Below are 23,659 nucleotides of genomic sequence, written 5' to 3'. Positions count from 1 at the left end.
AGCCTATTGTTACCAGAGTTCAGATTTGGTCGGGACATGGGTGTTAACACTTCATTCTTACCAACATTCCCTGGGGATCTTTAGCGACCACCGAAGTTCAAGGCCTTCCTTGTATATCTCATCCACAAGATAACACTTCAAGCATCCCTCTGGGGCACCTGGCATTGGCCACTGTCAGCAGACAGGATACTGGGCTGGATGGACCTTTGGTCTGACCCAGTATGGCCATTCTTATGTTCATCCCCGACAAAATACATTGGGTCATAGTTTCAGTACTGACTCAGAAGAAAGAGCGCTGCCTAGTGAAATACCAGCAGTACTTCCTATGACACTAAAGTACGTAATTCTTGGAGATCTCTTATCCAAGTTCTTGTTTGGCCTGACGAAGTGGATTTGAGATTTCTTGGGATCATAGTACAAGGTGATAATGCTACAGGCTCTTTGGCCTTGATTCAGGAAATCCATCCTATTGAGGGCAGCACTTAAGCACATACGAAAGTGTTGTTTTGAATAGCAATGAACTTAAATATGTGCTTAATTTTTTTCCTGAATCAAGGTCTTTAAGAAGAAAACAGCCCAGCATCATGGAGTGAGAGAAACTGCTACTTGACTCACCTATATAACTGTATGTTTAATGCCTATTTTATTTTGAAGCAGTAAAATTGTTTCAAAACTAAATTATTCTTCCTGTTGCAGATGTTGATGGTTTGATTACCCAGGCTTTGCTGACTGGTAACTTTGAAAGTGCGGTTGATCTCTGCTTACATGATAATCGCATGGCTGATGCCATCATATTGGCCATAGCAGGTGGACAAGAGCTGCTGTTGAGGACGCAGAAAAAGTACTTTGTTAAGATGCAGAGCAAAATTACCAGGGTATGTAGCTTTTCAACTGAAAACTAAAACAAAATTTGTGTGTATAGGCTTTCAGCAGACTCCTGAAACTGTTTATGTTCTGGTGACATACGACTTTCCTTGCTATCTTTGTACATTTGTTTCTAGGAGAATTGAAGGTAGGGTAAATTCATTCATTGGATCTGTGAGTGAAAGGGTGTTTTTCTGTTTTGTATATTGTTAAGCAGAGAACAGGCTTATCAGCTGGGATGAAGAGCAGCTTTTACTCTTATTTCTACTCTCTCTCCCCATCCTTCTAACATTTGTTGATCACATTGAGTAAAAAGCATCCTCGCTGATGAGCAAGGATAAATATCTAGTATCTAAAAACTCAGTGTTTAGTGTATGTGCAGTGTCTTATCTGGTATCTTTAGCAAGTACTGTACTTACTCCAGCTGCAGCACTTATTATGTTACTTTCTGTCCAGTCAGTTGGAGGAGACATTTTTGCTGATGTTTTGCTCTATTGTGTACAAAGGTTATCTAAGAATAGCAGGACTAATCTAATCACACGACATCTATGAGACAGTGTGATATGGACATCTGGTTATATCTGCTTTTCAGCTTCTGCCTTGTTGGCAATGCTCCTTCAGTTCTTTGCCCCCTGCCAGTCTCTTACGTCAGAGCGTCAGCAGAAGGTGCATGCAAGAGGAGCAGCCATCAAGACATTCTGTTACCAAAGTTGGCGTTTTGAAACTGACCGCGTATTTCAGCTTTTGCTTCTCACTGTTCCTTTGTCATGGAACGGCATTTAACGGTGCAGTAGGAGGAGGCAACATTGAAAATAGCAGGTTTTTATCCCCATGCTAAGGTCCTGAATTAGCAAAGCACTTAATCACATGCTTAACGGGGAACAGTGGCTTCAAATGGGACTGCTCCTGTGCTTAAAGTTGAGCAGATTGCTCAAGTATTTTTCTGGCTCAGGGCTTAAGGCTGCAAAGCATGATCAGCACTAACACATGGTCTCTAAGCGAGTCTTTACTGACCATTCCCTATGATATGATTGGGGCAAGGGCAGTTCTAATTTCTTTTGTCTGGGGCAAGAGTGAAGAGGGAAAATCTGTCCACCTCTCTGAGACCTTTTCTAGATATTTTTAGTAGGCTTAAAGAACAGAAGTACAGGTATTTCAAATACTTCTTTTGGCAATCCATCCTTTGGAGAGAGGCAGTTCTGTGGAACACCAATCCCTTACCTATGTGTTGTGTTAGCAAATGAGTGATACATTTGTCATTGCACAAATTTTATTTTTATTAGTTACTTGCCTTTGTTTTTCTTCTAAAGTCATGCAAACTGTTTGTTTGATGCCTGACTGTGTTACTTACAAGGCCTTTGTTCACTAAATATCAACACAGCTGTGGAGTAAATCAGTATTCTGTCTAAAGTGGATGAGTAACTGGAGGGCAGAGCGGAGGCAGGGAAGGGAAAACTGAATACTATCAAGATCCTGGCAGGTTGGCTCACAGGACAAAGGGCAGGGTTGTTTAGTTAGTGGACAGAGTATTGTTGATGCAAGTCTGGGTTGCCTCTGCGTAGGGCATTCTTTTTTAACTGCAGTGAAGTAGGCTGCCAGGGGTGTAGAGTTTAATAAAATGGAATTAAAAGGTTTGGTCGGCATGCAGTTTAGGAACAAAATCAGTGACGCCCCTCACTTTGCCCTGTGTTGTGCAGAAGTTTTATAACTAAATTCTTAACCAAACAAAGATAACCTTGTACTGTAAAATAATTTTTAAAAGCTTCTGCAGGGTCCCTGATTTGCTGATTACTGTACCCGTGTGACATCGTGCTCAGGACACCCAGAGCTGTGAGCCACCATGTTCCCACTCTGCCTTAGTAAGAGTGAGAGCATTGCTGCTGATAAGCTATGTGTCAGCTCCGTGACACACCAGCCTGTTTGCCTTGCCAGCAAACGCTTCAGGACTCCACCAGCCTAAACCTTGCCTTATAGGTGACAATCAGTGAACCCCAGCTCTCAAGTTCCCCAGAGATGTCTCCCTGCACAGGCCAGTCCCTCTCACTGGACACTCACAGAAATTAAGTTCCCTGCCTCCAGAGAGACCATACATACACCAGCATGTTAGGTTAGCTAAGACTCACACTTCCATACAACAGCACTGAGATGGTTTTGTAATAAAACAAGAATAAGTTTATGAACAAAGAATAGAAATTGAAGTGATACTAAGCAAGAGAAGGAGACAGGTATGGTTACAAATAAAACAAAAGAAAACCTGCTATAAAATAAAAGTGACTAAAACTTAATCTTTCTTTGCGTAAGTTCTTTGTATGTACATCAAATTACTAGCATTCCTAGCCTTTCAGGCTAGGGAATCCAACTTTTACAGGCTCAAAGCATGCTGTACCTTTGTCCTCTCAGTGATGGGCCCCTTCGGGGTTCTCTCCCTTTCTTGTTATAGACAATAACCCCCAGAAATGTATTCTTTGAAAAGTAAGTGCATAGGAAGTTCCTCTCCCCTGCTGTTTGTTCTTCAGGCTGCAGACACCAAGCCCTTTCTTTCACCCTCTGGTCAATTTGCTTTTTTAATTAGTTTGGTCACTTTATTTCCCTTAGATACAAATGTACCTTCTGTTGTACTTTGCTTGACCCTGGCAGGCTGGTGAATCCACATTTCTGGGTGTAGGACAGACCTGTTCATCTGCTCTACTCAGATTGCTTAGTCTGAACACATTTTAGGAACATATTTCCAGCACACATATGTAACACTTTACACGCTACCCATTCATACCTCACTCAATAACGCTAATCACCACTGTGTCACCAAATTTCAGAAAATACCTTATTCAATACATGTTTATAGTATGACAGGTTTCAGAGTAACAGCCGTGTTAGTCTGTATTCGCAAAAAGAAAAGGAGTACTTGTGGCACCTTAGAGACTAACCAATTTATTTGAGCATGAGCTTTCGTGAGCTACAGCTCACTTCATCGGATTGATTCCATTGTTTATTCTTTGTGGTTCAGACCCTCTTTTTCCCCCTGGGACATCTGCACCCTGATCAGCACATCATGTGGTGTGAATTTTATAAAAAGGATACTTGCTGTGCTGTGTTGCCTTTGCCCTGGTTTCTAAGTTTCACTGGATCCCATCTAAATGTGAATTCACATAATCTTTCAGATGAGTAGAGTCATGGTGACATATCTGTCCCAGATACGCTGGGGTTGGGCACACAGCATAGATGTAAATGATATGGGGTCAGGAATGGGAATTCTACAAAGACGTCATTTGGTCCTTCTCTTTCCTTCCAGCTCATCACTGCCGTTGTGACAAAGAACTGGAAGGAGATAGTTCAGTCATGTGATTTGCAAAACTGGAGAGAGGCGCTGGCTGCTGTGTTGACTTATGCTAGGCCAGATGAATTTGCAGCTCTCTGTGGTAAGAAAATTTAAGAATGGATGTAATTTATTTTACTCAACTTAAGTGAAACTATGCTTTTAAATACTCCAAAGTTATTTTCCTTCATATGAATTAATTTAGTCATGATTAGTTCCTTTATTGGATAATTCCTTTATTTTGGATTATGGGAACTCACTGGAATTTTAAAGGAATACAATCAACTTGAAATCAGCATTTGATTATCTTTCATCTCCCACCCAACCAAATCTGTCCCTGTTCCTGGTCCAACATGCAGCTCCCCCTGTTGCATCTGTTCTGTGAGCAGACGGCTCTTCAGTCTCCAGGGATGCCAGTCCAACTCTTTTTTTTCATAAGGCAGTAAATTCATTGTTTTAATTTTTTGGAATAAAAGAAACATAACCCCTAAAGGTGATCCATTCCTAAATCATTGTACAATTCAAAGGTGTTTCTACAAGGAAAGAACAGGTATGCCTCTTCATGGCCAAAGCAAAGCACAACCACTGTTATCTTTTACTATAAGCCAGCAGTGCTGGCCATTAATATGAGAGCTGTGTCTGCTAAGAAAACAGTATATAATATTCTTTGCTTACGGGATGCCAATTAAAATGTTTCAAAAACATGACTAGATGAGGCAGAATTGTCAGACAGATAGATTAACGGGATATGTTAGGGAAGAGGCAACATGGCTTTTGTAAAGGGAAATCATGCTTTGCACATCTATTAGAATTCTTTGAGGGCATCCACAAACATGTGGACAAGGGTGATCCAGTGTACATTGTGTAGTTGGGCTTTCAGAAAGTCTTTGACAGGGTCCCTCACCAAAGGCTCTTAAGCATAGTAAGCAGTCATGGGACAAGCGGAAAGGTCCTCTTATGGATTAGTAACTGGTTAAAAGAGGAAACAAAGGGTAGGAATAAATGGTCAGTTTTCACAATGGACAGGTAAATAAAAGGGTCCCCCAAGGATCTGTACCAGTGCAGTTCAACATATTCATAAATGATCTGGAAAAAGGGATAAACACTGAGGTGGCAAAGTTTGCAGATGATACAACATTACTCAAGATAGTTAAGTCCAAAGCTGCCTGTGAAGAATTACAAAGGGATCTCAGAACTGAGTGACTGGGCAGCAAAATGGCAGATGAATTTCAATGTTGATAAATGCAAAGTAATGCACTTTGGAAAATGTAATCCCAACTGTACATACAGAATGTTAAGGTCTGTATTAGCTGTTACTACTCAAGAAAGTGTTCTTGGAGTCGTCATGAAAACGGTTCTCTGAAAATATCTGCTCAATGTGCAGCAGCAGTCAAAAAAATCTAACAATGTAAGGAACCATTAGGAAAGGGTTACATAATAAGACAGAAAATATTATATCGCCTCTATATAAATCCATGGAATGCCCCCACATCTTGAATACTGTGTGCAGTTCAGGTTGCCCCATCTCAGAAAAGATACATTAGCATTGGAAAAAAATACAGGGAAGGGCAACAAATATGATTAGGGGTATGGAACAGCTTCCATATGAGGAGAGATTAAAAAATCTGGGACTGTTCATCTTGGAAAAGAGATGACGAAAGGGGATAATGGAAGTGTTATTTACCCCTTCACATAACAGAAGAGCCGGGGTCATCCAATGAAATTAATAGGCAGCAGGTTTAAAACACACAAAAGGAAGTACACCTTCACACAACACACAGTCAGCCTGTGGAACTCGGTGCCAGGGGATGTTGTGAAGGCCAAAACTATAACAGGATTCAAAAAAGCATTAGATAAGTTCCTGGAGTATAGGTCCATCAATGGCTATTAGCCAAGATGGTCAAGGATGCAACCCCATGCTCTGGGTGTCCCTAAACCTCTGACTGCCAGATGCTGGGCCTGGATGACAAGATTGATCACTTGATAATTGCCCCATTCTGTTCATTCCCTTTGAAACATGTAGCATTGGCCAGTGTCGGAAGACAGGATACTGGCTTGATGGACCATTGGTCTGACTGAGTGTAGCTGTTCTTGTGTACAACCATGTTAGCACTTTAAGTTGTTAAAGCACCTTGTAAAAATTAATTCTCCCACCGCAGTAGGAGGAGGGAAGTGCTGTCTCCTTTCCACAGATGCCCACACTGAGGCAGAGAGGAGTTAAAGGCCTGCTCTTGCTTCTGTTGAAGTCAGTGGATGAAGAAACAGGTCCTTGAGACTCAACAAAGGCCACACAGCAAGTCAGTAGGAAATCCGGGATGAACGTGGAGGAAATTCAGCCACCCACACCATGTGTTCGCTCCTGCACACCACACTGTCTCACCTCACCTTATTAGCATAATAAACCAATGGCTAGCCATGGTTACACCAGCCTTATGTTCTAAACTTTGTTAGCATTACTCACGTGATGGATACTGCCATTGATGCAAGCCAAAATATATTGTTCTAGCAAATCAGATTGCCAGGCACGTGCAAATAAAACACCAAAATGAAAGACAAGCTCAGACTAGCCCCCCTCATTTGTCCCCTTTGGACACATGAACATGTTGCATAATTAGTCTGTTTTCAGCATGAGTGTCAGGGAAGAGGGTTCCCACACTTTGGGTTCCTAACACTTTTCAGGTCAACACTGAGCCACATTGGGCAAGCAGCATCAGGAATGTGTCACAATGCCTGCCTTCCCTCTGTGCAAGATGGGTAACATTTTCAAGAGCACCCTAAATGACCGAGTGCATATGCACAAAACAATGACAATTTTAATGTTTCTCTTCTACGTTTTGCTAGATTTAGAGTTTTGGCATATATTTGAGTATCACAACAATTTTCATTGTCTTACCCAGAGCTAGTCCAAGCATCCTGAGTGGTACTTTGTTTTAACTATCAAGTATTTTATGAGATGACTCAAATGCTTTTTATTTGTAATTCTTAGATCTGTTGGGCAATAGACTTGAAAACGAAGGGGACAACCTCCTGCAGACACAGGCTTGTCTGTGTTATATTTGTGCTGGGAATGTAGAGAAATTAGTTGCGTGTTGGACTAAAGCTCAGGATGGAAACAGCCCCTTGTCCCTTCAGGTTAGTGTCTTTGTGAAAAAAGGTGTTGAGTGACATGCTGTAATAATTTGGTGTGGTACTTTTGGTAAGTATGTGGGTTTGGCTTTTAAATAAGTTTATTTTTATACAGGATTTTGACAGACTCTCTGATACTTGCATATCCTTCAGCATGAAAGTGGTGTGTTATTTTAATGAGTAAAATACGATTAGTTATAAATGGCCTGTGCTGACACTATATTGCAAAACATGTTCAATGTTTATCTCAGCTTGTAAAAATAAGGCTGTTGCATTTCTGAATATATATACTTTCTTTGCAAGGGTTGATAGATCATTTAAGTTCATTAGAGACCTTGATTTCTTTTGAAATTTGCTTTTGGAATAGGTGGTTTAGAAACTTTGGGGACTAAGTACCTAAAAGTAAAATCCAGAATAGTTAGTCACAGGTGTTTTTGAAGGTGCACATGGATATATTTATTTTCTGGACTTACATATATGTGTTGTGCGCCTTTTAAGGCAAAGTCAATATCTATTTCCCTGCTATAAGGGAATTCTTGCATATTTTCTTTTTCTTTTTATGATGCCATCCTATGAAATTGCTTTGGACTTCAATTTTAGAAGTAATACTGCCACACAGTGCCATAGGTCAATATTTGCAGTAGGCTGAAGAAAACAGAAATATTTTAGAACTGTATTTTATGTTATCATGCATTTGTAGTTAAATTTCAGATAACTAGAATTACTTCTAAGTCTTCTGAACAAGATTTCCTTTTTACAAAAATATCTTAGATTTGAATTTGCATTTTGATTGTTTTGCTTCACCAGCTCAGACTATAAAAAACACAAATGAGCTAATATTAGATCTCAGCGAACTGTGGTATAGGAGAGCTGGAAATCCCAGAAACTATTATTTTAATCCTAGGTGGAAAAAAGCTTGCTGATTGATTAAGATATTCACTTACTTGGAAAAAAACAAGAGTGAACTAGAGAACAGTCTAATAAACACACAATACTAGTGGTGTACTGTTGCGATTCATGTGTGGGTCTGGATTTTTTAAATTCTGTATCTTCATTTATGGTCTAGAAGAGGGAGTAAACTGCACATGAATGAAATTAACAAATTATACTAAACTGGGAGCTATTGCAAATACGAGTGAGGATGGAGGAATAAGAGAAAGATAAGAAATGTGAACAGAAAATAACACGGTGAGATTAGGGTGATCAGATAGTAAGTATGAAAAATTGGAATGGGACCCCCGGGGGGGGGGGGGAAACGGTGCAATAGGCACCTATATAAGACAAAGCCCTGCATATCGGGACTGTCCCTATAAAATCAGGACATCTGGTCACCCTAGGTAGGATGCAACTGGGAAAAAAAATACTAATGAGTACATCTGGGGGAAAAATAATCCAAAGCACAGCTGTTCAATGGAAAGGAGGAAACTGGGGAATAGGTTTCAGACAGAGAGCAAGGGTTGATAGACGTTTCATTGAACATGGAGTTTGCAGTGCTGTTTGGTAGTTAACATTTTTGAAAAAAAGGACCAATGCAGTTTTGGGCTGCGTATACAGAGGCACAGTTGTTAAAGGGTGGTGCAAGCGATGAGGAGAATGATTTTGAATGGTACATGGGTTTAACTAGGAGTCATGGAACGGAATCAAGAAATGGAAAATTTATGATGAATATCAAGAACAGTTTCTTGTCAGTAAGAACGATGAGACTGTGGAATAGTCTCCCAGAGGGAGTGGTGGAATACTCTTTGCTTAAGATGATTAAAACTAGAGTTGCCAAAACACTATTAATGGTACATTAGGGAACAATCCTGCATTTGCGAGAAGATGGATTAGAGGACCTAACAGGTCTTTCCCATCTCTACTTTATGTTTTTAGGAAATGTTTGTAACGGCAGTAAATAACATTTTTTGTTGACTAATGAAAATGAAAAAATGGCTGCTGATAATCTACAGGTACCTTAGATCTCATAAAATAAGAATTTTTAAAAGCTTTTCTTTATGGAGTAACCAGATTACTGCTGGTTTATTTAATGTCAGTACATTTTAAAATACACTGAAATTGATGGTCACTGATTACTGTTCTATTATCTTGCTCTGAATGTTACACAGAACACGAGCTAATAATCCTTGGGAAAATCTTTATTTTCACTCTGCTTAAAATAATGTAATGAGACCTGTGTAGTATGCCAGGTTGATCTCGAGTCTATTACTGACATGCTGTAGTTAGTGGCCATTTTCTCTCACTTGATCCTGTGAACTTGTTGTTTTTCCCTCTGTCATAATCCTCCAGGACCTCATTGAGAAAGTAGTAATCCTGCGTAAGGCTGTGCAGTTTACACGATCTATGGATGCCGATGCTGTCGGGGCTCTTCTGGCTGAGAAGATGAGTCAGTATGCCAATCTGTTGGCTGCCCAGGGCAGCATTGCTACTGCATTGGCTTTCCTTCCTGCAGACACCAACCAGGTAAGTGGCCTTCACTTTCTTTCTGCTCCCTTCTAGATGAACAAGCTTTAATTGATAATTAATTAATATGCGTGGCACTCATCGTGTACAAAACTGTCACTTGAAGTCATGTTCCAATGTGGTTTGGAGTTCTTCTTCCCGCTTAGAACTGCATTGACAGGGATTATTATTGTGCGTAGGTGGGAAAAGTCACTGGAATGGAACATGGTCTCAGTATAATCGTGTCCTGGTGCCTCAAAAGTTGCAGGGTGTTTTGGAAAATAAATCAAGGTGAAGCCAAGACTTTGCTTTGTGGACCCCAAGTGACAATGCTTGCTCTCTAACAATGAATGGTTTAATTCCTCTCCTGATGACCACTTAATGTGAATTCCACAGGTTTTCCAGGGTGGCTACTGGACTATCAGTTAATTCTTGTATACGTATTGAAGTTCTTTTTATTTCTCTGAGCTGTGAGAATTGCATTTCATTCTTCTCCCTTTTTGGCTCATGGCGTGCCATTCTCCTGGCCAGTGAGGATTAGAGAAGAGCCCTCCAGAGCCAGTCACCAGTGGTTGTAGCTGCAGTCACCCCTCATGCCCCACTTTTCCCCTCTCTCCACATTTCTGTGGCATTCCCACCATTGCCGGCCTGGGAATGAGAGTACCAAACTTGGGATTCAATCCACACTTCCAGTAGAGTCACCTGCACCGGATCCAGCTGGAATGCCTGTTTTTTGGCTGACTAACAGATTTGCTTCAGCCAACCAGACCACTGTTCAGTGGAATATCCCATCCTCTTTCGAACAGTCGTTTGAAGTTTAACTGATCAGTAAGTGGCCATCCATCTGTTGATTTGATGCCAGAGATTCCACTTGGTGTAATTACGTGTTTGCTTTGGTTTACTATTTGTAGCCAAAGATTGTGCTGTTGCGGGACAGACTTTGCAGAGCCCAGGGAGAACTTCCAGTGGGACAGGAGGCACCAAAGTCCCCGTATGAGAGAGAACCCATGCCCAAGGGAAGAGCTGGACCTGTGGCTGGACAAATGCAGATGCCCCAAGGCCCAGCCCAGCAGTATTATCAGCAGGTAAGTGACTTACAGCAGTCAAGCTAAGCAGTGCTCCCACTGCGTGGGGTTTGAAGATGATGGCTTGTGCACTTTGTTTCCTTCAATGAATCCGAAGCGTGTGTGATGTGCCTAAAAGCCCTTTGGACAGCAGTTCCTTTGTGCTTTCTTGCCATCTACGTAGATGCCTCCTTTACTCTGCTTTTGGACACACCTCTCAAATATCTGATCAAGCAGCTTAGGTTTGGAGATACTTTTTTCCTTAATTTAAAATGTATTTCAGTGCAAATCACTACATCTTCGGGGATATTTTTATTTTTGTTTTCCCCTGCTACATGCAGCCTTTGGGATGCAGTCCTGTCATGCAGTTACCATCTCTTCAGCAAAGGACAGGCTGGCTTTTCACTCTGCAGCCCGTTGCTCTGTAATCGGCCAGAGAAATTGCTGTACAGCTGCAATAGCAAACTCACGGCAGGTGATGCCGATTCTGCTGGCCCATGCTGTGAGTCAAATGACGGACATTACAGAAGACTGTGCCAGAGGATTGGGTGGCCAGTAAAGCCTCATGGTTAAAATCTCTTCCCCGTGGTGTGGGGAACAGGCAGGTGGAGTAGGAGCTGTGTAAGGAGAGCATCCGCACCCTGGGCAGGGATGAGGTGCTGTGAGGGAGGCCTGGAAAACCAAAGCGTGAGGTGTGCTGAAAGAATGAGTGAGTGAGTCTGGGGTAGAGGAGGAAGTTGTTGGGTGGGAAGGCAAATGAGATATAAAGGAGGTGGGGACCTTTGAGCTAGATTGGACTCAAGGCTGTACCAAATCATACTACATGGCAGAAGGGGGGGAAACAGGTTTGCCATTACTGCCATGGGTTGGTGTGAGACACGCCATCTCAGCTGTTCTCCTAGTTAAAGTGTAATCGCCAATCCCTTAGCAAGCCATTATTGATTGGCTGGCTTTTGTGCCACCAGCTGCTTTCAGCCAATTCCTTGAGAACGGGAAGTGTGTATTAGTGTTATGGGAACTGTTTTTAAATGAGGAAAATGGAAACGGGAAACTAGGTCTGCACTTTTGGTTTCCCGTCACACCCTGGGCCCTGAAGATGTGGATTTACTTAAATGCTCGCACTTCCCGGCCTTGAGGCATCTGATGCGTCAAGTAAATCAAGTAGTTGCATCTTTCCAGCTTTTTTGGATTCTGGCTGTGGAGGGGTTTATGCTGCATCGCATCGCATCAGGGAAATGAAATTATTTGCTTTTTTTGAGGGCAGAAGGAAGAGGAAAGGCTGAAGGGTCAGGGATGTTTGGCATTGTTGTCTTCCTTTGTATATCAGTGGCTTTGAATGCCTTTACTGCAGACTTAACCCCAGGTGATTTCCTGGATGTAGAAATTACAAAAGGTAACTTTCAGAGTGGTCAAAAGACTTCATTAGATTGATGCAAACATCACTGTGCTTGATCTGTTTTCAGATACATTATTAAAAATAATTAAGCCAGCTTTTCCTTTCTGTGTCTCTCTTACCTTCCTTCCTGTAACCAATGAATTGTAGTTGCAATAACCTTCATATTCTGTTATGGAAAATGTTAGCTTTCCTAGATATGAGATGGTCTTGGTAATGCTTCAAACTGAAGTTTCACGTTTTCTACCCATTAGAGTGTTAAATGCTAGGAAGGGGATGGGAGAACTGTTACTAAAAAACAACAACAACACTTGTTGTTGGTTTAAACACAAACCAACAAGTACATTCCAAGTGAACTGTGCAAAGAAATTTTTGACTTGCTTCCTTGTGTTAAAAACACAATTCCGCATTTAGGTACTGCAGGGATTTGATATTAACGGGGTATTACAGATGGACATGCAACATTGTGTAGATTGGACAGAGCAAAGTAAAATGTAATATTTGAGCCTTCACTTTTAGTTTCATTGCCATTGGCTCCAACTTGGGAGAGCGCTTGAACACACGTGTAAGTCCATCATTCCTATTCAGGCCAACACTTAAGCATGTGATTAACTTTAAGCATGTGCTTAATTATGGGCCTCCGTCTGTGTTGCATTGTAATACTCTTTTTTTCAGTAGGCAAAAAGCATCTAATTAACTTTTTAAAATTGCAAACTGGTTATTGATCAGATCATGCACATTCATATTTAGGAAGTTATTAAAATGTTCATATTTGTTGTTGTAATGGCTCATGATATAAAAAAATACATAGAATCATAGAACTGGAAGGGACCTCGAGAGGTCATCTAGTCCAGTCCCCTGCATTCAAGGCAGGACTAAGTATTATCTAGACCATCCCTGACAGGTGTTTATCCAACCTGCTCTTAAAATCCCCAATGTTGGAGATTCCACAACCTCCCCAGGCAATTTATTCCAGTGCTTAACCACTCTGACAGTTAGGAAGTTTTTCCTAATGTCCAACCTAAACTGTCCTTGCTGCAATTTAAGCCCATTGTTTCTTGTCCTCTCCTCAGAGGTTAAGAAGAACAATTTTTCTCCCTCCTCCTTGTAACAACGTATTATGTACTTGAAAACTGTCCCCTCTCAGTCTTCTCTTCTCCAGACTAAACAAACCACTGCTGTTATTAGAAATAGGTGTATTAAAGTCATTCCTGAGCCAGGTGGTAACTTCATGTTGTTGCTTTTACTCTAACTATGCAAAGCCCTAGATTTAAGGCTCCCCTCCCGTCTCCTTCCTCTGACATGCAACGCAGGCACTGTGAATTCAGTGTACGGCAGTATTTCCCATTGCTCAACAGCACCCTCTCTCGCCAGTTAAAGATGTGGTATAGATGAGCCAACTGAGTCCCGCTCATTCACCCTTGGTCAGGAAGACAGTGATTACAATGTCAGGCTAAGGGCTTGGGAAAGTATGGAAAACATGGGCATAGGAGATATCTGGTGTCCCATGGGAGCTCTGAGGACCCAGTTGTGGGAAGAGACTAACACTGGGGAAGAAGCTTATTGTGCATGTGCGACAGCCGGATTTCAAATTTTGTTTTTTTAACAAGACACCTCAGAGGATCTTGTGAACCCAAATTAAAGAAACCCCACTTACATGAAGGCAGTCAACCTCCATTTAATTGAAGCCTTGTAATTTACAGGCTATTGTTTAAGCGCTGCTTGGTGTGAGCCCTCAGCATGGGGTGGATTTTTGCAGCAGTTACGAAAGTGTGACAAAAGGAGGCTTTGTAATTATGACACTCTGACAGACCTGCTTTAGGGGCATGTATAATGCTGTTCAAACACCAGTCTGCTTTCTAACTGCTAGAACCTTCTCTGTGCTCCATTTTCCTGCTGTGGTTCCCTTTAGATACCAAAACTCTTCACCTCTTGTCTTCTCTGTTTGCTTTTGAATGTGCAATGATTTAGGCTGTGTCTTTATTTTTATTTTATTACCTTGATTTCATGGCTGCTTTGAACTACTGGGATGCCTGATTTTGTGTGTTCACAGAGTTCCTATAAGCTGCATTGCATCTGGTAATGTGATACCCGTTAGGGTGTTTTTATTTATTTATTTTTTTCATTTTATTTTCCGTGATTGGTATTTCTTTGTTCAATTCAGGTTAGAATTGCCCCTACTGTCACTACCTGGAGTAACAAAACTCCTACTGCCCTTCCCAGCCATCCTTCTGCAGCCTCTCCCTCTGACACACAGGTATAACATTCATTATTCCTCTTTGAGCGGATCGTGCTCCCTTTAAATAAATACCCCCGAATACAGTTTGTGTGCTTAATGCATTCCGGTGCATTTGGGAGACAGCAACAGGTGCTGAGGTCAATCTGACTTTTTGTTTCCATGCAGCTCTTGTTACGTTTCCAGATATTACCCAGACGGCTAGCCTTGAAAAAGCATTAGCTGGTGTTTAATAAAAAATTGTGTTCAAGTGAGAACTTTCACAGCTTCCTTTTGGCAGTGGAATCATGCAAGTGTTGCAAGAATAGTCAGTCTCTCTCTCTCTCCTCTCTCTTTTCCCCCTAATGTTGGAAATAACAGGTTTAACCTTTAAAAAGTGTCTTGGTTGAAATATCAAGATGTCAGATTTTTGTGACTTGCTACACATCATCAAATCGAAGGGTTTGAGTTCTAAGGATGTCTGCTTCTTCATTTCCTGTTTAAAGGATAGTGCATCACTTTGGTTGTGGTTCACCTTTATATTGTTCAAGAAGCCTGGCTCATGGAGGTGGTGGAATGATCAGCACAGTTATGCCAGTGGTGATGGCTATTTTCTGTTGATGTCAATTTGAGGCCTTTAAATATGAAATTGTGAAATCCCATTCAACTCCTCCTCTGGCAACCTGTTAGCAGCACTGATTAAATCTAATCTCCTTTCTCTTTAATGCATTCTTGTGTCCCAGGGAGACAATCCTCCACCCCCAGGTTTTATTATGCCACCAGGGGCTGCTCATCCAAATGTGTTGCCACATCAGGCTGCTTCTCCCGGCTACAACGTGTATTCGCAGGCGGGGGCACGACAGACGTACCCACAGAGTAAGTAGCAATGACTTATTTACACAACATTCGCATGAGTGAGTTTGTTCAGGAGGTTCAGAGCAATGGGGAAACCAGTCCCACTCTTTGGGTGAGAGAACAGTCCATGGAAAGCTCCTGCTACTTATTCCTGGTCACTCGCCATACCGAGGGGTATTTTGTCAGTGATGATGTGGCACTGCCTATTGAACAGCTAAATTATAGTTAAGCAGGTGGTTACCAACAAATCTTAGTTTGAGGCCTAGACTGGCCCTTCCTAAAAGCTCAGAGGGCCAAAGATCCCTACGAGTACTCCAGAGCCAGGTATTTCTCAAGCAGCATGCCTGCTTGTTGAGAAGGAACTTAACCTAATTCAGTTATTGCAGAGTTGGCTCGAAGTGAGAGAGAGAGAGAAAAAGGGGACAGGGAAGAGACCATAGATAAGGACAAAGATGGAAGATAAATGAGGAAGGGAAAACTGCAGTAGCCTGTTTAAAACAAACAATAACAAAAGAAACACGGGATGTGGAAGAGTAACAAGGCGGGGAGTGAGAGAGAATATGGAGAAAGGATCTTATGGCAGCAGAGGAGAATTGACAAACACCAAGATTAAACCAGGCACAGTGTTTGAGTTGTGTCATCTAGTGATGAGATCGGGCCTTGCAGTGAGGAGACCTGAGTCCTGGCCTTGGTTCTGCTACTAACTGTGACTGCGAACATGTCATTTATCTCCTCTGTATGGGTTTCCCTGTCTGTCAAGTGGGGACCCTACTTTCCTGCCTGACGGGTATCGTGTGGGTTGCTCCTAACTTTCCGAATCTAGAAGGCTCCCACAGAAGTAGCCACCAGTCTTTCTACCACCTGTTAATTTTCGTCACCTGTTAATTTTGAGTGTATGGGTTGTGTAATGGCCTGACACTTATGAGTTTTGGGAGAGAAGCAGAGAGCTGCTGATAATCAAGGTCTTTGTGAAAAAGGACATAATTCCCATTGCCTCCCAGGCTCCAGCAACAGGATGAGGTGACATGGCCCTCTGAGTCCAAGCACCACATTGTGGGAGTGGGAACTGGCTAGCCAGGAAGCCGTTTCAAGTGGGTTGGGAAGGGAGGAGGTGAGCATTGCCACTAAGGGAAGCTGATGTGAAATTTGACCCTCCACTACAGAGAGGGACAAGCCGGCACCTTTAACCTGCACGAACAGGATACTAGCTTATTACCTACCAGCAGCAAGACTCTCCCCTGTAGCTGGCTTTTGGAGAAAGGCCCACAACATCTGAGGCCTGAGCTTGCTATTCAAGTTAGGTGTCCTACGTGACGGGGCGTTTTTATATTTATTAAGCCATCAAATTAGTCTAAAATGTAAGTGTTCTGCTCAACTGAAATCAGGAGAAAAGTTGTGATCCTTGGTAGCTAGGAAGAGGGAATGGGGCATAAAAACTGGAGAGGATAGTAGCTTTCTCCTATTCTAATAATGTTACTAACAAAACCTCTCCCTTTTCTCCCCCTATGTAGCTTATCAGCCAACACAGCAGTATTCTTTTGGAACGGGGGGACCAGCATTCTATCAGCCTCAACAACCTATTGCTCCTCCTGCTTCAACCTCCTACGCTAACCCTCCCTATATGCCTCCTGCTTCTCCCCATTCCGTGCCCTCTCAGTTATACCCAGGACAACCTCAACCCTCTCCAGCAAGCTTGAATCCTGGCTCTTCTTTCCCCACTCCTCCTTCTGGTGCATCCTTCCAGCATGGCAGACCAGGAGCTCCAGCAACTTCTGTGGCTTATGCACTGTCTACTGGACCAACAGGTACTCTGCCTGCAACCAATGAGCTTCCTGCATCCCAAAGAACAGGTCTGCGCTTGAAAGGAGTTATTTTGCTTATGTGAGGTTTTGTTGTTGTAGTTTGTGTGTTCTGGTGAATTATTAATAATATAAAATTTGGCTGCATTTTAGGGTTAATGCACAGTGTTTCTAAAAATGGCATTATCCTTTCTGTGCATAGTACAGCTGTAAGGCCTTGTCCACTACAGCTGAAACGGTGCTAGCATAATAGCTCTGATTCCCTGATCAATGTGTGCAGAGATCTTCTGAGAGTCACACTGTGCTACAGAAAAAGAATCTCTGTCTGCCCTAGTCAGAGGAGCCATGCTAGAACAGTATTCCTATGCAATTGATGCTGGCACAATTTTAACTATCGTGTGGACAGAGCCAAAATTGCTACGTGGTTGGTGAACCAGTACCTAAAAATGAGCAAATATCATGGATGCAGTGAGCTTGGTTTTCTTCTTACTCGCACCATTTTTGCTAGCATAACTTCTCAGTAGTTTCATCCCCAAGTCACACACATCTATAAATGAAAGGAAGGTCAAGCCCAGTGTTGGATCAGATTTAATATAGGAAGCCCTTTCTACTGAATAGCCTCACGGAGATGCAGTCATTAGCTCTGTTTTCCTAATCATCAGCTGTGATGGGATTACTGTGCTTATGAATGCCCTGAAAGAGAACCACAAATTATTTAGAAACACTTCAATGGCATGTTTTTTCTATAAGATAAACAAACAAACAAAAATAGCATGTGTCTGTTGCTAGAACTCAAGAGCATGTTTGAGTGTGCATGATAACAGAGTCTGCCAGCGTGGTGAGAAACAGAGGGACTCAAGCATCCTTTACTGTTGTTTACAGTTTGAGCTGCTTTAGTGACCTGCATGATGCTCGACCTATCTCTTTATTAATGTCACTTGTTCCTCAGATAACTTTTAAACAGCATTTCTGGTCCTGATGTATACATGAGTGTGAGGAATTCTGATTTAAACATTGTTTTAGCTCTACCCTGTTAACGCAAAGGGGATAAGGGAGTAATGCAGCAGATGGAAAACAGGGCTGTGTTTGGGCAAGGAGTCTGTTGTTTAAAGGGACAGTGTCCTGTTAATGGGCTCTGAGACCAAACCATTGGACTTTCTTTTAAATGTCTTTTCAGGTGGGGAAATGGTTTGCTCAGAGCATTGTTAATGCGCTATAGAGCCTCTAGGTTGCCTGCTGGAATCCAACCCAAGTTGGTAGCAACTGAAAGGCTGACGCTGTTTGTTGATCGATGTGAAGTGTATTTGGTCTTGGTCCATTCCAATGGACAAGTGTCCCCAACACAAAAAGCTCAGATCCACTTGGTACTAATTGGCCACATTATTGTCCATCTCATCAGAGATGTTATGGTTTGAATGGATGTGGAAGCTGATCTGTCCTCTGAGCAGTCAAGCTGGGTCAGGAATGAGGCACCCTTGACCAGGAGGAGCTCGAAAGGGTGGCTCGGGGCACATGGGTGTTACTTGCATTTATCTGAAGCTGGTTCTGCCCCTACCCTGACTGTGCCTGTTCTCTGGATAAACAGGACTGCTGTCTCCCGGGCTGTGGCTCCAGGTCCTTTCACGAGTATTACATTAACGCACACACGTTAGGAGAAAAATGTCCACTCTGTCCAGGGAAGAGTGGAGTCAGTTTTGGGGGCCTGTCAGCCTGGGCAGCATTGTTTAACATTGTAGGGATGTGTCTTCCCAAAGGGTGCATCCTGTTGAGACTGTTAATATCCCATATGTTCTACAAACGGACAGAATACCTTCTCCTTTCCTTTTCTTGATGAGGCAGTTGGATACCCTTCCCCATCTTTGTGTGAGGATGGTGTACACCACAAGGAGGAGGTATTAGTGTACCGGGTGGAGCGGGAGTTGCTTCCAAGTTTCCTAGCCTTGCAGAAGCAAAGCAGCACACTGTAATGCAGACAGCACTGCTCCTGTACCTTCCAAAAAATGCAAGTAGCAGGAAACCGCTTTAACAGTTTTCTCTCTAATCCATTTTACTATTATATATGGGTCACTAGAATGCAGTTGAGAGATCTGTCACCTGTTAAGTTTCTTGTGTTAAAAGTTTAAGCAATATAGTCCATATGGCTCTTTCAAAGTAGGGTACAGCTCTCACTTATGCACTGTAGAAGCTTCCAGCCTTAATAACAAGCACTGTAAAATGGGTCACTTTCAGTTTCCACTTTTTGCTCAAAGGTTATCTATACTTGTTTTTATCAAGTTCTGTCAACATTAGCAATATCGGCTGAATTTGTCCCAGTAGCTAGTAAGGGGGGAGATCTGGTGTAAAGTTTAAAACTTTTAAACTTGGGTGTTGAAAATTCTTTTAATTGATTATTAGCAGATTTCAGCACTGAGGCCCCAGTGCCCCAAAGCCTTTAAGTGTGTGTTTAAGTCCATCCCTATTCACCAGAGCATTTGAGCACATTCTTAACTTTAGTCACGTGCTTAGTCCCATTGCGTCTTAAGTGCTGAATTGCTCTATTGCACAGGGATGGGCTGCTGAGTGGGAACCATATTGCTGCAATTGAGGGAACTTTGTAAAAAAGATGTTTCAGGGAACCTTCAACAGACTGTTCTGCTCAGGTTGTTAGATCATTTCTCTCAGAAAACTGTACCAACCAGAGAGGGAAAACTTGCTTTTTAAAGCTCTTTTAATGCTGAAAGTACAATCTATAGTCTGTTCAAACTCCATCCCCTCAGAGTAGTCTTGATAAATAGACTGTACTTACCGTGCCTTAGCCACCAACACTATTCACAGAAGCTGCACGGCATAGTGAAAAAGGCCTCTCAGTATGTCACCATTATATTAAGTACATGAAAACATAAAGCCAACGTGAAGGTCATAGCTATACCTCCAAATGTCTAGGTGCAAACAGAGAGACGAGGTGGATGGGGTAATATCTTTTATGAGGCCAAATTCTGTTGGTGAGAGAGACAAGTTTACATAGAGCTCTTCTTCAAGTCTGCACTACAGACCTATATCAGTACGTCGCTTAGGCATCTGAAATATCCACAACCCTAAGCGACGTAGTGATACCGACCTCATCTGCCCCGCCCCCCGTGTATAGTGCTGCGTTGAAAAGCTCTGCAGTTGGCGTAGGAGCATCTTTACTTTAGCAGCGCAGCTGCGCCGATGCAGCATGTTGTATGTATGTAGACCTGCCCTTTATCGGAGTCACAGCGAAATACAAGGTGGAACAGATTGTTTAGCATAAGTAGTTAATGTACATTTCAAGGGACCATTCAAGGTGAAGTGGCCCGTTAACACCCTTCCAGTCATAGGGAGGAAAGGAAGTGGGGGCAGGGAGCAGCTGGGTGGGGGGTTGTTAGTGGAGTATAGATTGTTGTAATAAACCATAAATCCAGTGTCTCTATTCAATCCATGATGTTTAGTGTCTACCAAAGTGTATTAATTTAAGCAAACAGGATGGTTATGCCTAGTAATGGAGGTTTGATCCTTGACTTTGAATTTCTGTGCTTTCATATGTTGTAATCCAGGATCTTAATATCATTTTGATGTGGGTTGTTTTTCTTTTTAAACTTTATTCATTCAAAATAAATAAATAAAAATAAAAATCTCATGCGTTAAGATTAAAGGATATATGCAGTAAGCCAGCGACATTTGAAGATGCAGGTAGAAAAGCTAGAACTCCACGCGCAGTTTTTTCCATTAGTTTTTTTACGGAAAAAGTAAAAATTGGTAGGCTAAGCAATATCAATAAGATCATATTAGAAAGTAAGTGCTTTCAAATGTCATTTTAAACCATCTGGACTTTCACAACAGCAGATGTTTAAGAAACCTATCTGTGGCATCCATCTTAAGCATGAAGTGATTTTTAGTGTTGCACAGTATTCCTTCTTTTTTGGGGTTATGATACTGCACGTCTCAGTCCAGTGAGACGTTTGTGCAAGGATTATAAATCTCTAAAAACCAGGGTTAATGACAGATGGTGCCTAACAAATCTTAAATATACTGTAGAATAGCTGTCTAGTGCTCCCCTTTTTCCTTGTAGGTGATGTAAAATATCTTGCTGTGTCATGTTATTTGGATTGTCAGCTCAGTTAGGGCAGGGAACTTGCTTTATATTTCTGTGGGACGCTCCTATCATAACAAATGTGATATTGACACGCAGTATAAATACAAAATAATCATACAGGTCTTGATTCAGGAAAGCACTTAAGCATGTGCTGAAGTCCTACTGAAGTCTAGCCCTTTGAGCAGATACTTAAATGCTTTCCTGAGTGGAAGCCATTGTGATGAGGGAATTTTGTCTCTGATGAGTAGTCTCTTGGTTCAGTTGGCCTGATAACAAAAGTAAGTCAGGATTCTGCAACAGTTATTAGGAGCCACTTGAAATGATGACATCCTAAATGGGAAAGGAGTCAGACTCATGTTTTGGGAGGGCAGAGGAAAGTCATTCTGCAGGGTTGATGGGGCAGCATATAGCACTAATTAATGTTGTCATTAAACTGGCTATTTAATTCTATTAGATATTTTTGTCAGGTGATGAAAATTCAAGTTTTGCACACTTACTGAAATGAAATAGCTAATGAGAAAAATAATTACAGGTTAGGGTATGTTTACTTTTTTTAAACGCCTTAGTTATTTTTGCATTTTATCTACAGAAAATCAGTCTTCTCAAGACCAGACCTCTACCCTGCAAGGTGAACTAGCTACAGTATAACATGGAAATCAATTAAGCCACCATATGAAATTAATGGAATGCATGTGACCCTCATAGTACACTAAATTCAACGCTCTTTGTCAATACAATTTTAATTGAATCAAATTTTATAATATCCTAATGAACATAAATAATACCAGAACTGGAATTTTTAACCACAGAAATGAGTTGATGCATTTTAACTGAATTCTATAAAATTATTACCAGTATTAGTAATGCTAAAACAAATTGATGTCATAGTCTGTGCTACAAAAGCCAGGCTCTCCATATCTGAAATCTTACGAAAACTGATGTGCCAGCTAGCTAGGGGACATGATACCTGATGTTCTCGTTGGTCAGGGGATATGACTGAGTTTTGGTTAACAAGAAGGTTTTTAAGTAATTGTTTAATAGGCCCCTTTAAGGTATTACAGGCATGCTGGGTATGGAACTTGTTTAACAAAACTCTCAAGTGCTTGTTAAATTTAGAGTCCAGCTAAGTCTGTACTGAAGTAACACAGTCCACTGTGTGAACATGAATTCATAGTTTACGAAGACAAAAACACTGTGGTGAAAAAGTCCATTGAATTTTTTTCTTTTGGCTTTTTGTGGCTTTGAACAATAAATCCTCATTACCCCAGTTTAAGCAGCATTAATGTTGAGTTTTAATACAGTGGCCCCTATTAAATGTGCATAATGAAATACTGGAACAATTTTTAATTCACTAATCTAAGCTTTGTACTGCAAATTTTGCAAGTACACAGAAAACGCTTTCTTTTAATGAGCTGATTTGTCATGAAAACCACTGAAAAAATTATTAGAAACAGTTCTGCTCAGATAACCTATATTCTGTATTTCTCTTTCCTCGTTATTACGACATTGGCCTGAATGCAAGGGGCCAGAATCACCAGTCTGCTCAGGCAGCTTTACTCTGCTTTTGTGACCCAACACGACCACAAATGTTATTTAACTGGCTGGGTAAACCTGGTTTATGACTGCCTTGTATCTCTAGACTGAGCGCACGCACGGGTGAATGTGACCTAGGATTTTAAGAGTCCTACTGATGTTTATTCTCACTTGGAGTATCCTCTCTGTTTTCCTTCTGTTCTTGTTGGAGAACACATCTTGTTGCTGTGTAAACATGCGTCACAAAAAAGCAGAGGAGCAACTCTCAGAAAATGTCTTAAGCAGAATTCAGTGCCCATGAACTGCTTTTTTCCAAACTGCTCTGAGGTGCCCACTGTTGATTAACTTTTATCATAATGTTAACATAGTTGTGCAAACAGAATTGCCCGGCAAATGGTCTAATTTGTTTTGTTACAAACAGATATAGTGAAACCTTCATAGATAACTGAGAGACTATGTTAACATACTTTGGCTGTGTGGTCCTAACTGTGTTTCTGCCTGCAACATTGCCAAAATTCAGAAGGTTTGGCAGTGCAATGTTGCTCTCTTGGGATGGTTGGTAGTTTGCTTTTTATGTTGTCTACGAGGAATTTAATTTAATGCATTCAGGTGATTTATATTATATACAGGAGGGGAAGCTCAAGATGACTAGGTCAAATTCTAACTTAGCTGTAAAGAAAGTAACCTCTCTCAGGCAGATACAGCGAACGGGCTTTCAGTGTAAAGAACTGCAGGGCTTGCTGCTTAGCACAAGGGATGTGTTATTCTACCATCATGAATATTAGTGGTGCAGTAGCAGATCTGAGAACCAAGACTTTGGTTATCAGGTCACATAACCACCAGTTTTACAACTATGGCACAGAGCCAGCCTTGCTTAAGAGTTTTGGATGTTGCTAGAGCAGTAATTTGGAGGTGTAGTGTGGCAAATAGGTCTATTCCCCAACTTCTAGGATTCTAACAAATGA

The 23,659-nt window shown here is 41.6% G+C and overlaps 1 protein-coding gene across 10 annotated transcripts in view; it reads left to right on the top strand.

Annotated features, from left to right (window-relative positions):
• The window catches only part of SEC31A (SEC31 homolog A, COPII coat complex component), a 69,590-nt gene that overhangs the window by 32,597 nt on the left and 13,334 nt on the right, over nucleotides 1–23,659 (top strand). For 2 of the 10 annotated variants that reach the window (XM_084627383.1, XM_084627381.1), the window contains exons 16-24: nucleotides 697–875; nucleotides 4,154–4,280; nucleotides 7,164–7,309; nucleotides 9,590–9,763; nucleotides 10,654–10,827; nucleotides 14,364–14,456; nucleotides 15,158–15,290; nucleotides 16,781–17,119; nucleotides 21,751–21,789. In XM_084627383.1, coding sequence (XP_084483509.1) covers nucleotides 697–875; nucleotides 4,154–4,280; nucleotides 7,164–7,309; nucleotides 9,590–9,763; nucleotides 10,654–10,827; nucleotides 14,364–14,456; nucleotides 15,158–15,290; nucleotides 16,781–17,119; nucleotides 21,751–21,789 — 1,404 coding nt within the window. The remainder of the gene's footprint in view (nucleotides 1–696; nucleotides 876–4,153; nucleotides 4,281–7,163; nucleotides 7,310–9,589; nucleotides 9,764–10,653; nucleotides 10,828–14,363; nucleotides 14,457–15,157; nucleotides 15,291–16,780; nucleotides 17,120–21,750; nucleotides 21,790–23,659) is intronic. The other 8 variants (XM_084627385.1, XM_084627387.1, XM_084627386.1 and 5 more) reach the window with 8 other exon arrangements.

The sequence above is a fragment of the Lepidochelys olivacea genome (genome assembly GCF_965140295.1).
Source record: "Lepidochelys olivacea isolate rLepOli2 genome assembly, chromosome: 4".
In the NCBI taxonomy this organism is placed as follows: domain Eukaryota; kingdom Metazoa; phylum Chordata; order Testudines; family Cheloniidae; genus Lepidochelys; species Lepidochelys olivacea.
This window is presented reverse-complemented; position numbering and strand designations above follow the sequence as displayed.